Below are 13,580 nucleotides of genomic sequence, written 5' to 3'. Positions count from 1 at the left end.
TTTCTTACAAGTTGGTTCCCATGTGGTATTTGTTAGTCATCGCTAATTATTAAGTCCTTGGTTGAGGCAACAGACATTGTTCCCTTGGATTCCTCCCTCCTCCTTCTCCCCTGACCCCATCACTACAGAACAAAGCCCACTGTGGGGCGCTGGAGGTTGACTGCGATGCGACTGCAGCACGTTTGCCAGAGAACCCCCATGGGCTCACTGCTGGGGTGTCATGGGTGGAAACTGAACTGCATAAAGCATCCTTCGTTGATGCTGACACATTCTGTCTCTACTCTGGGTAGTTATGTAGTTAGTTCTCCCACACTGGGCTCAGTCCCTTACAGGCAATTTAGATAATTCATTGAAAGCGATTCACAGCATTTACTCGGAACATCGATGGTCTGCACAGAATTCTAGACTGTTAGGATTTGGGCTCCTAGGCAGATCATGAAGGGCCAGGCTTTCCCAGGTGTGCTCAGAGGTGTCGGTCAGAAGGAGGAGGGGCTGAGTGAGCCAGCAGGTCCAGAGCTGCTTCCCAGTCCCGCAGCAGGAGCGCCCCTGCTGGTACCCGCTTTGGGTACAGGCTTCTGCAAAGGATGTCTGCAATCATAAAAGCAATCCTGACAACCAGTAATCAAACCCACCCACTCATTCTTGTCTCAGAAGAGGAAACGGGACCACAGGGGTTCCTTCTCTTATTTAAGGTCCACTTGACTTAGTGAATTGATGCCAGAATGAGAATTAGCACACGGGTCTCCCGACTTCTGTATGCCCCATTTATTGCGCCAGGCTGGGATAACTCTGGAACCCATCCCTGGTCTGCTTTTCCCATTGCCTGGCCACTGTCTTGTGAAAAAGGCCTTACCTAAAGGATCTATCTCGAGCAAGGGTGGAGAATGTCTGGCCCAAGGGCTGTATATTTGCTAAAGCGTTAGGGTGAATTACTTAAACATTTGACCAAATATAGCAGTCTAATTTTTAAGTTGATAATTTTATATGGCCCTTAAATGATGTTATAAGTATCCAAATGGCCCTTAGCAGTAAAAAGGTTCCCCACCCCTGATCTAGAGGAACAAAAAAAAATCCCAGAAAAGCCATAGCAACATTGCTGAAGTCACACTTTGTTTTACAATGCCAGGCACCTTCCGGGGTTGTACAGTGCACAGCCTGAGAGACTGTATGGAGCAGCCCTGTTTTTACTTTACGTGAGTGATATCCTAACTGGAATTGGGCTACACGGTTTTATTTCAGCATTGTGCAAGGGAAAAGCAAAGGCTTTTGAGCTAGCAGATCTGGGTTTAAATCCGAGCTTGCAAGTTACATGACATTACTAATCGTCAGCTTTTTTTTTTTTTCATCTAAAAATAAAGCTGATAATACCTAGCTCAAGGATTGTCGTGAGAAATCAAATTTAATAGTCTATGCACAACCTCTATGGAAAGCATATCAGGACCTTGATAAATGTTCCCTTTCCTACAACTTAACTCTCTGTTGCTCTCATACACATGCAAGGTTTGAGTCCAAATAAAAGCCAGGCATTTCTGAAGTGTCCCCTTAACTCAGGAACTTCTGGATTTTGTCACAAGCTTAACATTCGCCAAATGAAATGTGGGGCGTCTGTAGACCACGGGCCTGTCTTAATCTTTGGCAGTGCCGTTGTAAAACTGAGCCTTTCCTGGGGGAATAGGGCTGTGGGTTTCTAAGAAGAAAATTCTGTGCGAGAAAACGGGAAAGACTGAAAAAATGAAGTCCTGTTTCTTTGAGGCTGGAAGCCCCTGGCATGTCGTGGGGGTCGGAGGCTGCCCGCAGTCAGACCCTGGCAGCGAAGTCAGAGCCCCTCATTGTACCAGCGACTTGGGTGTGCTCGGGGCTCTTTCAAACCCTTCTTTATTTGCCATTCAGGCAGGAACCATAGACCCAGACGCTTGTTTTCAGAATCTAGGAAAACAGATGTTTTTGCTTATTTTTCTCTCTCATGGGCCAAAATGCTCACTGGAGTTTTCCTTGGGTTCTGAACTTGCCTTTTTTTCTTTTCCTTTTTACTTTTAAGACAAATCATGGAAAGGGTCATTGTAAAATGCAGGGGAAGGATGGGCATCTCACACTGGGAAAGCTGTTTTAGACCCTAATAAAATATGTCAGATTCTGAAGTCAGGGAGGCCTAGAAGACAAGAGAGAACGGGACGGACTACTCAAGCTCTGGAAGGATCTACCTGGCATCGTCCACATGCCTGCGATGCCCCGTGCCTCCCTGGCAGATTGTGTAAGAAAGCCAGCACTGCCTTCTCCTCTGAGGAAACCGTCTGCATTGTGTCTAACTGAGCGAGACCGTGTGCCGGTGGAAGGGCTGCCTTGATTAAACGTATGCTGGGTAGCACGTGAGGCCAGGGCCACTCACGGTCCCTGAACTGTATAGCCAGCTCAGACATTTTAGATACCGTATTCGTTTTCTATTGTTGCTGTAACACATCACCACAAATGTAGTGGCTTAAACCAACACATATTTATTACCTTACCATCTGTAGGTCAGGGGTCTGACACGGTCTCGCTAGGCTGAAATCTAGGCGTCAGCAGGGTTGTGTTCCTTTCTGGAGGCTCCGTGGGAGAATTCCTTTTCTCTTCCAGCTCCTAGAGGCTGCCCACATTCCTTGGCTGGTGCTCCTCTTCCTCCAGCCTCAAAGCCGGCAACAGCAGGTTGAGTCCTTCTTACCTGCATCACTCAATTTCCTCCTGTTTCCCTCTTCCACTTTCAGGGAACCTTGTGGCTACACCAGGCCTCCTAGTAACCCAGGATAATTGCCCTCTCTTGGGATCAGCTGATTAGCTCCTGAACTCCATGGCAACCTTCATTCCCCTTTGCCATGTAAGGTAGCATATTTTCAGGTTCCAAGAATTGGAGCGTAAACATCTTGGGGGTCGGGGGAGATCATTGCCTATTGTAGGCACACAGGTCATTTCTACATTAAATGCAATACATATTAGGACTCTTTTGGATGCAAGAAGCAGGATCTAACTCAAGCTGATTTTAAAAAGGGGGGGGGCGCGGTTCTGGCTTATGCACTTGGGAGTAACATGTGACTGGCGAGTGGCAATTGGCTTCAGGCGCATCTGGATCCCCATGTCCAGCAGAGTCATCAAGGCGTTCTGTTTCTTGGCTTTCTTGGCTTTCTTTGCGGTGGTTTGATTTTCAAGCCCAGGTTATCTGTGTGGTGGCTAAGACAGTTCCCAGGCAATTCAGATGCCGTTACCAAAAGAAAGAGGAAAGAGCTGAACAGGAAAAACCATTGGTGTCCACTCCACCATCTTACTGCTGTCCATTTCACCATCTTATTGCTGGATTTCAGAACCATGCCATAGGTACATTATTCCAATTAAGAGTACCTTTAGCTTCAAGCAACAAAACACTCAACCTTGAAAGAGTACAGAAGAGTACAGAGCTAGAAAGTTGTAAGTTAATTCAGGTAGTATATAAAGAGGAATTGCATGGTGGTTAGGAGTATGGGTTTTGGAACTAGTCTGCTTGGGTTTATGTCCAATCTGTTGGTTGTGTTTACTTGAAATCTCTGGGCCTCAGTTTTCTCATCTGTAAAATGGGGTTAATCATAGTACCCACATCATGAGCTTGTTAAATAAAGTCCTTAGAATAGTACCTTGACATAAACATTCAATAAATAGTAGCTTTAATAACTATTATTCTAATTATTGTTATTGTATTACTATTGTTATCACAAGTAAACTTCCTGAAGATGGGTTAGGAACTTGGAAAGCAGTTAGGAACCAAGTCAGATACTTACTTGGTTTCTCTTTTTCTCACTGGGGCTACACAGTCTCTTATCTCTGGAACTTTCTCAAACCTCCTCAGGGAACTGAGATTCTCACCTGTTACGTGGACTCTCAGATGGCTTTTAGTTGCCTTGACTACGCTTGTCCACCACCAAAGAAATGGTGGGTCAGCGTTTCTGAGTTCAGAGTCTTGAGAGAATCTGATTGGTCTGGGCCGAGGCTGGCTTTGAATAAGAATGCACCTTGTGTTATTAGTTGTGACTGCCCAGGTGACTTTGTACACAGGGTTCACCTCTTTCAGTAGGCATGGAAGAGGCAGCTTAAGTTGAAGGAGAAAAGGCTAAACCAGAAAATTGGCCAACTTGTCTTTTATATGTACACTGTAGCAAATTGGAATTTTCCTACAGAACAAAAGAATCCGTTTCAAAAACTAATGGTTATAGCTAGATGTTTGGGAATAGGACAGCATTGGGAACTGCTTTGTTCTGATGTCATTTAGCCTGTGGTATTTGTAGAGAAAAATTGGTCATTCTCCTGTTATGATAAATGGTAGAGACATTTTCAGCTCCAGTTAGAAATGCTCATTGGGTGGATAAAAATACACCCCCCACCCAATAGCATTGATCCCAAACCCTCATTTCTAGAGCACAAGTTCCTTGCCGGGGGGGGGGGGGGGGGGAACTGCTCATACTCACTGTCAGGAGAGTAGATTCCAGAGTGACCAGGGGTGCCCCCAAAAACCTTCCCTTTGGTATCAGGAAGAAAATTCCACATTGGCCTTTTGTTCACTGTGTCCCTTCTCACCTCTCAGAGCCCCCATGTTTTTCCCAGCATTCTCAGTCCAAGGTGTTCCCCACATACAGCAGTTTCTGCCTTCAGAGCACTTGTCCTTCTCTCCAAGGACTTCAGTGAGCATCTTTCTGGGGAAGTAGTTCCACAGTGATGGGGAAAAGAGGTACTGACGGATGGAATCTCTTAGCTCTGAGGCATTACAGGAAGGGTGGAAATGCTTCGGATCTGGGCAGAGCATCTTCGGAAGCTCTGAGGTTTGGGGGGAGACAAAGCATTGTTAAGATTTTGATAGAAGTCTGCTGGGAAAGTCTCCACTGCAAAGCCGAGTGTGCCCGTTTCTAGCTGAACAATTCGCAGGTTCCACACTGGCTCTCAGATGGATTGGTTTTGAAGCAGACAACAAAAAAGCATCCCGCTGCCAGGGCCAACCATCAAAAAGAGAAAAGAGAGCCATGCAAACCGTGGGGGAATGTTCGAGTGGGAAATATTGCCGGGCAGAAACGAGGCTCTGCTGGCCTGATACCATGTGCATTATCTCCCCAAAGGACCCCGTGGTTTAATGGATGGGGCTTTAACCTACCCAGAGGTCAGTCTCTGCTGGACAAATGGAACCTCATCCCCGAGGGCATCGACATTCTCATGACACATGGACCTCCTCTAGGTAAGTGAAGGGATGGTTTTCCTTTTGTCGTAGGAGACACCTTTTCCCCCCAAGCATAATGAATAAATGTTTCAGGGCCATAATAATGTTTCCTAAAAAAAAAAAAAAAAAGTGAATACAAAAAGAAAAGTGTGGATGTCTTTAAAGAAACCCAGTATGATAATTAAACTCAGCAGTTCTGCTGGGCTTACAGGTGTTCTTGAAATTAAATTTTTTGAATTAGTCAAGTCAGGGAGAATCAAATGAGTATGGAGCGCCACAGTCTTTTGAGCTTGATAATTTATTTTAAGAACTGTATTCACTTTGGAGTACGGGGACGGGGAATGGGAGGAAGACAGGGACTGTCCAATCACAGGGCTTTTGCATGGTAGTGAAATGAAGGAAACTTTTGTTTAAAGGAGCTCTTTTTTTTTGTTTCCATATCATAGTATAACCTGGGAAATATTTAAAGTTTGCCATTGTGCTGATTATGTGAGAAAAGGATCATTTCATTGTTTCTTTTAGCTAAGGTGTTAAATAAGGACTTACGTTGAATTTTACTTAAGGATACTTATCCTAGATGGAGCCTGCATCCAGGTGTAGATTGCCAGGGTGCTTCCAGGCCACCTTTAGTTACCCAGATTATAGGTCAAAAGGTGATCATTTGACTTATGTAATAATCCTCTAGTTATTCGTGAGCTTGTGAGTGATTTGGCTTAGCTACACAGATATTCCAAACATGACTACCACCTTGACTCCATCGCCCTCCCCCCCCATCTACTCAGGATCCACCCTTGTCAAACTAAGCTGTGCTCCGGAAATTCAGGTGCTTCCCTTTTAGTAGGATAATTTTCTTTCTAAGTTGTGGTAAAAAAAAAACAAACAAACAAACACATACCCTCTTAACAAATGTGTAGGTATACTAGAAAAGTTTTCTCGATCACATTGATTTGGAAAGAGGAGGATGGGGAACACTTACTACAGGAATAAGTGATTTTACCAACTTTTTCCCTGTGGTTTGGGGTTGTTACCCATGTCACTTTCTTCCCCTATGAGCCCCCAAAATAAAAGTCTAAGAGTCATCCCCTAATAGGATTTTAATCTTTGTGGATATTTTCACCTCCAAGCTGCCGAGTGCTGCTTTCCCGCCATTACAGTGTTCTGTGTGTCACAAAGACACAGCGGAAGGGCGAACCAGGCCATGAGCTGGCGGCACATTTTAATGCTGGAAAAGCAAGAGAAGGGCGCTAGGTCTGTTGCAGATGGGAGACTGTAGATTTGTATACTTCTGACGTTTTCAGTGCTTCAGAACCACCACTTCCATGCTTTTTCCCTCCTCTGTATTACCCCATCCCATGGTTTAAAAGATTTTACTTATGCACAATCTTTATCAAGTCATAATTAATTTATTTTAGTATTTTGCAACAGTAGAGACTAATTACAGCATTAAGTTGCTAGTGAAATATTCTGAGTTACCCAGTGAGATCCTCCAGCGATGGCATCCCAGCCAACTTGGTGCTTTCCCCAGGCAGCCTGGTTGGGTGCAAGCATGATTCCCCATTGGCTGTTTACTGTAAGGGACTTGGGCATCCTCGGCATAGAAACATTTACATGCCTGAAGGATTATTCGGAATATAACTGTGGACAGATGGAGTGATCCACAGACTTCATCAAGTCATTAATTTTGGTACAAAAGTAAGTGGTAATAACAGTGAGTCTGAATTCTAGCCTCCTAAGAATTCAGATGTCCTTAAAAGGGAGGCTACCGTCTCTCTCTTTGTAGTAAAAATGAAGTGTCCAGAGAGTGGCTGTGCATAGAGTCGAGTAAGCTCTGGAGTTCCAAAATAAAAGTACAGTGATTGGGATTCTTATGCAAATGCTGGATAGGGAGGTGGGAGTGGGGGTTGAGGGTTGACCTTGAAATGTCCCCTCCGGGGAAGGGAAGCCACCACAACATAGGGCTTTACTATTATGTTGTGAGCAAGATGTTGTCTCTGGATATTGTATATGAAATGAGATATGTGCCCCCTTCAAGGAAAACACATCCACGAAGGAATAGGGAATATGCCAATTGCTGTGAGCTAAGGACTTTTTCCTCTAATTAACAAAATTTAAAACCCATGGTTGGATTTTTATGGGGCCCCCACTTTTATCCGATGTTCTTCCCAGACTCTCTGGCCATTGCCCACACTCCAAGGAACATGTCTTTACAGAGATGCTAAATCTTCATTTCCCCAGTCTCGCCAAGTGGAATAAACGTGTCTGTCCCTTTGTGCTGGATCATTTCTAAATAATAGGAATCACCTAATGGAGGTACAGAATGGATTCCCACTGATTATGATTTAGCCTTTCATCCCACCTGCCTTCCTGATGCCCCATCCTGTTGAGGCATGTGGATCATAATCATTCAAATAGCTGACTTTTGCTATAATTGATGTCAGTTTTTATGGATTTTCTGCATTAAGTGTAGAACTAAGTGGCTTTTACATAAAGATAGTCAATTAGCCCTGGCTCCCTGCATGCCACCACAAGGTCACCATTGTTGCCTATCATTAGAGAGGAGGCTGGAGGAGGAACTTGGCATTCCCAAGCTTTGGTCATCAGGAACCTCGAAGGGTTAAGAGTTGATGTATCTAAAGAGAGCTAGGTATCTTGTGGCCAGTTTGCCGGCAGTGCCTCGCACATTGTCTCCTCTGAATTACCTTGGAAGTAAACTGCTAACGTATAATAAAAAAGGAAAGGTACTGAATTGGGAGAGAAAGGGATATTATGGGGCTGCCAGGAATGAGTGTCATTGAGCTCATGAAGAAAATTTGAAACCCATGGCTGCATAAATCAAATCCCTCACAGGAAAAAAAAAAAAAAAGTTAATTAACAGGAAGGAAAAAAAAAAGGAAATAAAAAAAAAATTTTTTTTTTCAAGAACCTAAAGAAGACAAAGTGACGAGTGAAAAGTTCCTTAAAAGCCATTGTGAGCTTTAATGGGGAGGCTAGGATTACAGATAATGTAATAAACCTTCTGTGAGTTATGGCTTCCTGAAAGTCTAAATGAAGCCTTACCTGAAGAAAGAAAATTAAGAGTATTGATTGCATTTTGCCCTTAGGTTTTCGAGACTGGGTTCCAAAGGAGCTTCAGAGAGTGGGCTGCGTGGAGCTCTTAAACACAGTGCAGAGGCGAGTCCGACCCAAGCTCCACGTGTTTGGTGGAATTCACGAAGGTAAGACCAGAAGAAAGGAGTTCATGACATATTGTGTCATTACCCATGATCTCCTTCCACAAAGGGGACCTTGGCTGCCCTGGGAGTAACTGGGGAAGTGGTTTTCAAACTCTTTCTACCAGCCGAACCCTCTCATCACATAAAATGTTAGGAGGAACACCTGCACATAAGCTGATAAATATTTTATATGGAGCTGCTCTATTTTAAACATAGTAGAGAGAAGGAACCAGGTCTGGCCCACCTTATAGAAAATCCAGACTTTCCCTAAACAACTTCTGGAGTTTCGGGGCTCTGATGATGAATTTTTGATAACCACTGCAGTAGGACAGCCATGAAGTAATAAAAGACAGCCTTTCTCTTCAAGGTTGCTAGACTAAATAACTCCCATGGCCTCTTCCTACTTTTAAATACTGTGTTTCATAGCAACTCAGGAAAACAAGACAGTCTTCAAAAACTAACCAGCATGACTCAGTTGTTGAGCATGGACCTATGAACCAGGAGGTCATGGTTCAATTCCTGGTCAAGGCACATGCCTGGGTTGTGGGCTCGATCCCCTGTCGGGGGCATGCGAAGAGGCAGCTAATCAATGATTCTCTCTCATCACTGATGTTTCTATTTCTCACCCTCTCCCTTCCTCTCTGAAATACACACACACACTAACTTTGGACATGCAGAGAGAGCTGTATAACAGAAGTGGCAGGAACCAGTACATTTGCAAATAGACATTTTCTTGCTAACCTCAGAAAACCATTTCAGACTTCTCAGAAATCGTTAGCACTATTAGCTCCGGCTGAGGTTAAACAGAATAATTAAATCTCCCCTAAATGGGAACGGGTCCAGTTGCCGCTTTCTGCCTTTCCGAGTAAGCCAGAGTCACGTTCACAGAACCTGAAAGTCTTCCAAGGACCTTCAGAGTTCTAGGTTTTGTCCTCCATTTTGCAAACCAGTGGGAACTGAGCCCTCTTTCGTGGGCCTTCGATTTTCTGGCCCTGCTGGCCTCTCCCAGTTACACACGTCTGTGTGCAGTGGGTATGTGTACTTAGGCAACCACCATATTCTCTCCATCTCCTGTGTATAGCTGTTCTCTAAAGTTATTCCGAAATCTGCATTTGAGGTGTTTAGATTTGTGTACCCAATGAAGAAAAAAAAAAAAACACACAAAACACCCACAAACATGTTTGCTTTTCAAAGCCCACAAATCCAGTGGCTTCCTGGTGTAGACAGGTAATACAGAGCATATTGGAAATCAGCCTACTGAGGCCAGATACAGTAAGCAAGCTCCAAGGATAGGCCCCGGCTGAGAGGATGGAAAGCAGGGGTGTAGCTCCCCGAGGGTGGGTGTCACCCTGCGCTGACCGAGCTGTGTTCCCTGAAAAGGAGCACACCTCTCTAAGGCTTGATGCATGATATGGGGGTGGGGGAATGGGAGCTCATGTCTAAACAGCATTTCTAGGGGCAATGATCAGGTTGGAATTCCTGCAGCATTCCTATGGGTTTGCATTTCATCTTTTTCTTTTTTTTAATCATTTATTAGCTTTAAACTAGCCAGGCAATTGAGGAATTCCACTGAAGTCCCAAAATAATAACCTTACTTAAAAAGGAAGAGATCATATTCAAATAAACTTGTCTCGATTTTATTCGCTTAAGACAGCTGAAGAGGGCAGAGAGAGGGCAAATACCAGCCTCCTGATGGAGAGAGATAACAAGACTTTCTGACCCCAGAACTAAACAGTGCACAGTTTAAATGCCTCTTTTCTTTTCTTAAGAGAGTTTTCCATTGACCCTCATTAAGCTCTCCACAGGCTTACTTGGAGAAATTGTAGCAATTTGGCAGGGGGAGAAAAAAACACCCTTTTCAGTTATTTCTGTAAGTCCTGGTCATTTCATTTTCTCATAGGCATATTTTTTAGTGCTGTGGAGCCTGATACCAACATAGAGTGACAAATTTCATTGCAGAGGCTCTAAGCCAGTGGTTCTCAACCTTGGCTGCCCATTAGAATCACCTGGGAATCTTTTTAAAATCCTGATTTCTGGGCCTCATCCTCCGGAAATTCTGTTTCTTTGTTATGGGGTGGGGCCACAACATTAGTAACAAAGAAACAGAATTTCTGGGGGATGAGGCCCAGAAAACAGGATTTTAAAAAGATTCCCAGGTGATTCTAATGTGCAGCCAAGGTTGAGAACCACTGCTCTATGCAAACAAGGTATCCAGGGAAATGGGCAAATTGGCAAACATGCTGAAACTCTCAACGTGTCAAACATTATAAAAGGATTTGTACCTACCAAGGACCCAGAGAAAATGCCTTAGCTTTCTTCCAATAGGTCACAGGGGATCTATACTGCATATGGGAAGTGTTTTAGCTTAAGCCGGTGTCCAGGTGAGCTTAGGAAGCAGTGTCCTATGTGATGTTTCTCCAAGTCACTTGGACCTTTGATTACTTGACTCTTTTGAATGAAATGGAATTCAGACCAAAGCCACACACTTCAAGTAAGATATGATCACTTCCTGTTTTCTTCCATGGAGGCAAGTGTAGATATTCTTTCATAGCCTCCTCTCCCAACACGCCTTCCTTCTTCATTCATCTGGAAGTCTGGTGGGGTGTGGGTGTGGGTGTCCCTGAGTTTATGTTACTCATTCTGTCCCCTAGAACTCAGCAGTTATTTAGCATAGGGCTTTGAAATGAAAATCCTATTTTAAAAAGAGGGGGGAAAATTTATATATTCTCCCTAGTAAAGGCATTTTACAGCCTTTTCACTGACAGATCTAGTATTTAAATAAGGAAAAATGAATCACTTTTCTTTGAATTAGAGAATTCTCCTTTTAAAGAAAGTAGAATAAAATCTGGAGGCCGCTTCTGAAAGCAGTTATGTCTGAGGGGGCTCCAGTGAATTTCATCTCACTTCCCACTGGCAGAGATTTTGTTTTGTTTTGTTTTCCTTGCCTGATGGCCCTTCATTGAGTCACTATTATTTATGTATATGGCAGTAAGCGTGACACTGTCTCCCCACAGGTTATGGCATCATGACCGACGGTTACACAACCTACATCAATGCCTCAACGTGTACAGTCAGCTTTCAACCGACCAACCCTCCAATTATATTTGACCTTCCAAACCCACAGAATTCCTGAAGCTCTGAATGCCCAACTGGAATGTGAGGGAAGGTCTATAAACTGCCATTTTTCTAATTATAAATTTACATTCTCTGACTTGTTTATTTCCAAATCCTGTGAGTTCTTTTTGTAAATTGCTGGAACAACAACAAAAATGATGCTAAAGGTTGTGCTTCTTCTTTATTATTATTATTATTATTTTTAAATGGGGTATCCATTTGAAATCAGAGGAGCATTGTGGATTTGTAAAATGACTTCTGTTTTCTCAAAGGCCACGCCATTGTAAATTGTTAGTGTTCGCCAAAGGACAGCCAAGCTTTCTTTTTAAAAGGTGATAAAAGTCTTATTTTAATATGCTTTAAGCTGGAAGAAAAAAGAAAACAGGTAGGCAGTGTTTTAAAAACCAACCAGATTTGCACAACTGTTTAAGAGTGTTGTTTGAACTGTTTTACTTTTTTTTTTTTTTTTGATGTTTTGTTATTATTGTTTTCTTGGTCATGCTTCTTTTCTGCAGATGGGGCCCAGATTTATAGGAATCTTTTCAACAAAAGTCGGCGTGGAAATAGACTTCCCTTCACACTCTCACGCTAAAGAAAGTTGTGTTAAGGGAAGAAAACAGCCCACGTCTTAAAGGATGGCTTAGCTAGTGAGATCTATACTGTGGTTATGCAAGGTCTCCTTGTTTGTTGCTTTTAAATTATTTTAGCTTTAAAAATATGGAAACGGAATCTGTCAAGAGCAGGTATTTCATGCAGTACAAAAAAAAAGAGTGTGCAAGACTCCTTTTTTAATATGGGTTTATATATATGAGTATTTTTTTGTGTATTATGACTAAGTTAGGAGTTTACTATTGCCAAGGATGGTAGAGCTGCAAGGGATGCTGTATAGCAGGGCATCCGGAGGCTGAGGAGCTCACACACTTTCTCAGAACTCAAGGTCTTAAAGAGCTTGAGTCAAATCTAGGTACAGTTACAGGTGTGTATAGACTTAAATGGATGCAATGGAAGCTAATGAAAATAAGGCTTAGTTGTCCTTTATATTTAAATACCCTGAATTGTCTTCTTACTTCCTCTCCCTCCCCCCATTTTGCACTGTGTGTCGATGCAATCTTCGCTAGCACAAAATATTGTCGCTAATAGTCATTTCTGTTTTCCCACTGTAAATGCTGTTGAGCTTTATTCTATTTTATGTTACCTTGTTAATGAAATTTAGGAAAGCAGCTGTTTCTTTAAATTTATTGTGATATTCTATATCTAGCGGCCTTTATATGCAAATAAAATTGCAAGATTTTTAAGACTGTGCTGCTTGAAGGGTTGGCTGGTGGGAGGATGGTGATTGAGCCCTGTGGAAGGGGGGAAGGGGCTATTCATATGCAACATCAGTGCTCCCTTTTAAAAGAATTAGAATCGGTGACATTTTTTTCTAATTTTCAATAAATTTTTATTACCCACCATTCACGGGCTGGCAGGTGGATCGATAAGGCACTCAGTGTGCTCTCTCCTTCCATCACGCTGTCATCTATCTTGCCATAGGTTTCAGAGGATGAAGATTTCTCTTTTGGCCATTGTCATTTCTGTGGGAACAGAGTGACTATGCAGTGAAGTCTGGAGGTTCCACTGTGCACGGGAGTGGTCGTGAGAAAGGAAACCAGGGGGGAATAGAGTAACCGCTGCACATTTCCATTTGTCCCCAGGAGCAGTTTTCATCTCCCCCTCACTGTTTTTTTAATGATGTGTGCCACTAAGATGCTGCAGCAGCCAGGAGGCGGCAGGCAGTGGGGTACGGAAAACAGTGTTGCCTCTTTTTTTATTTTCTCTGAAGAGCCATTGAAGAGGAGCCACATGATTTCGAATCTCCAGTAGATCCCCAACGTCTACGTTCCGGTGCCTGTGAAGCTGCATTCATCCACACCTCCCGTCCTTCCCACCCACTGGAGATTCTTTGGGGTAATTCCAGAAAACAATTCTTGATTTCAATACCAGGAGAACAGAAAGAATGTTCTAGGCCAGAAATCCAGCTCAGACTCACATAGAGTCATCTTGGGCCA

At 43.3% G+C, this 13,580-nt stretch overlaps 1 protein-coding gene across 3 annotated transcripts in view; it reads left to right on the top strand.

Moving 5' to 3' along the window:
• The window catches only part of MPPED2 (metallophosphoesterase domain containing 2), a 170,116-nt gene extending 157,292 nt beyond the window's left edge, over positions 1–12,824 (top strand). For all 3 annotated transcript variants that reach the window (XM_036325715.1, XM_036325716.1, XM_036325714.1), the window contains exons 5-7: positions 5,109–5,224; positions 8,308–8,421; positions 11,433–12,824. In XM_036325715.1, the coding sequence (XP_036181608.1) occupies positions 5,109–5,224; positions 8,308–8,421; positions 11,433–11,551 (349 nt within the window). In that variant the 3' untranslated portion in view covers positions 11,552–12,824. The remainder of the gene's footprint in view (positions 1–5,108; positions 5,225–8,307; positions 8,422–11,432) is intronic.
• Positions 12,825–13,580: the final 756 nt, after the last annotated feature.

This window comes from Myotis myotis, unplaced genomic scaffold, assembly GCF_014108235.1.
Source record: "Myotis myotis isolate mMyoMyo1 unplaced genomic scaffold, mMyoMyo1.p scaffold_m19_p_10, whole genome shotgun sequence".
In the NCBI taxonomy this organism is placed as follows: Eukaryota; Metazoa; Chordata; class Mammalia; order Chiroptera; family Vespertilionidae; genus Myotis; species Myotis myotis.
Note: the sequence above shows the minus strand (reverse complement) of the source record. Positions and strands in the feature narration are given on the sequence as shown.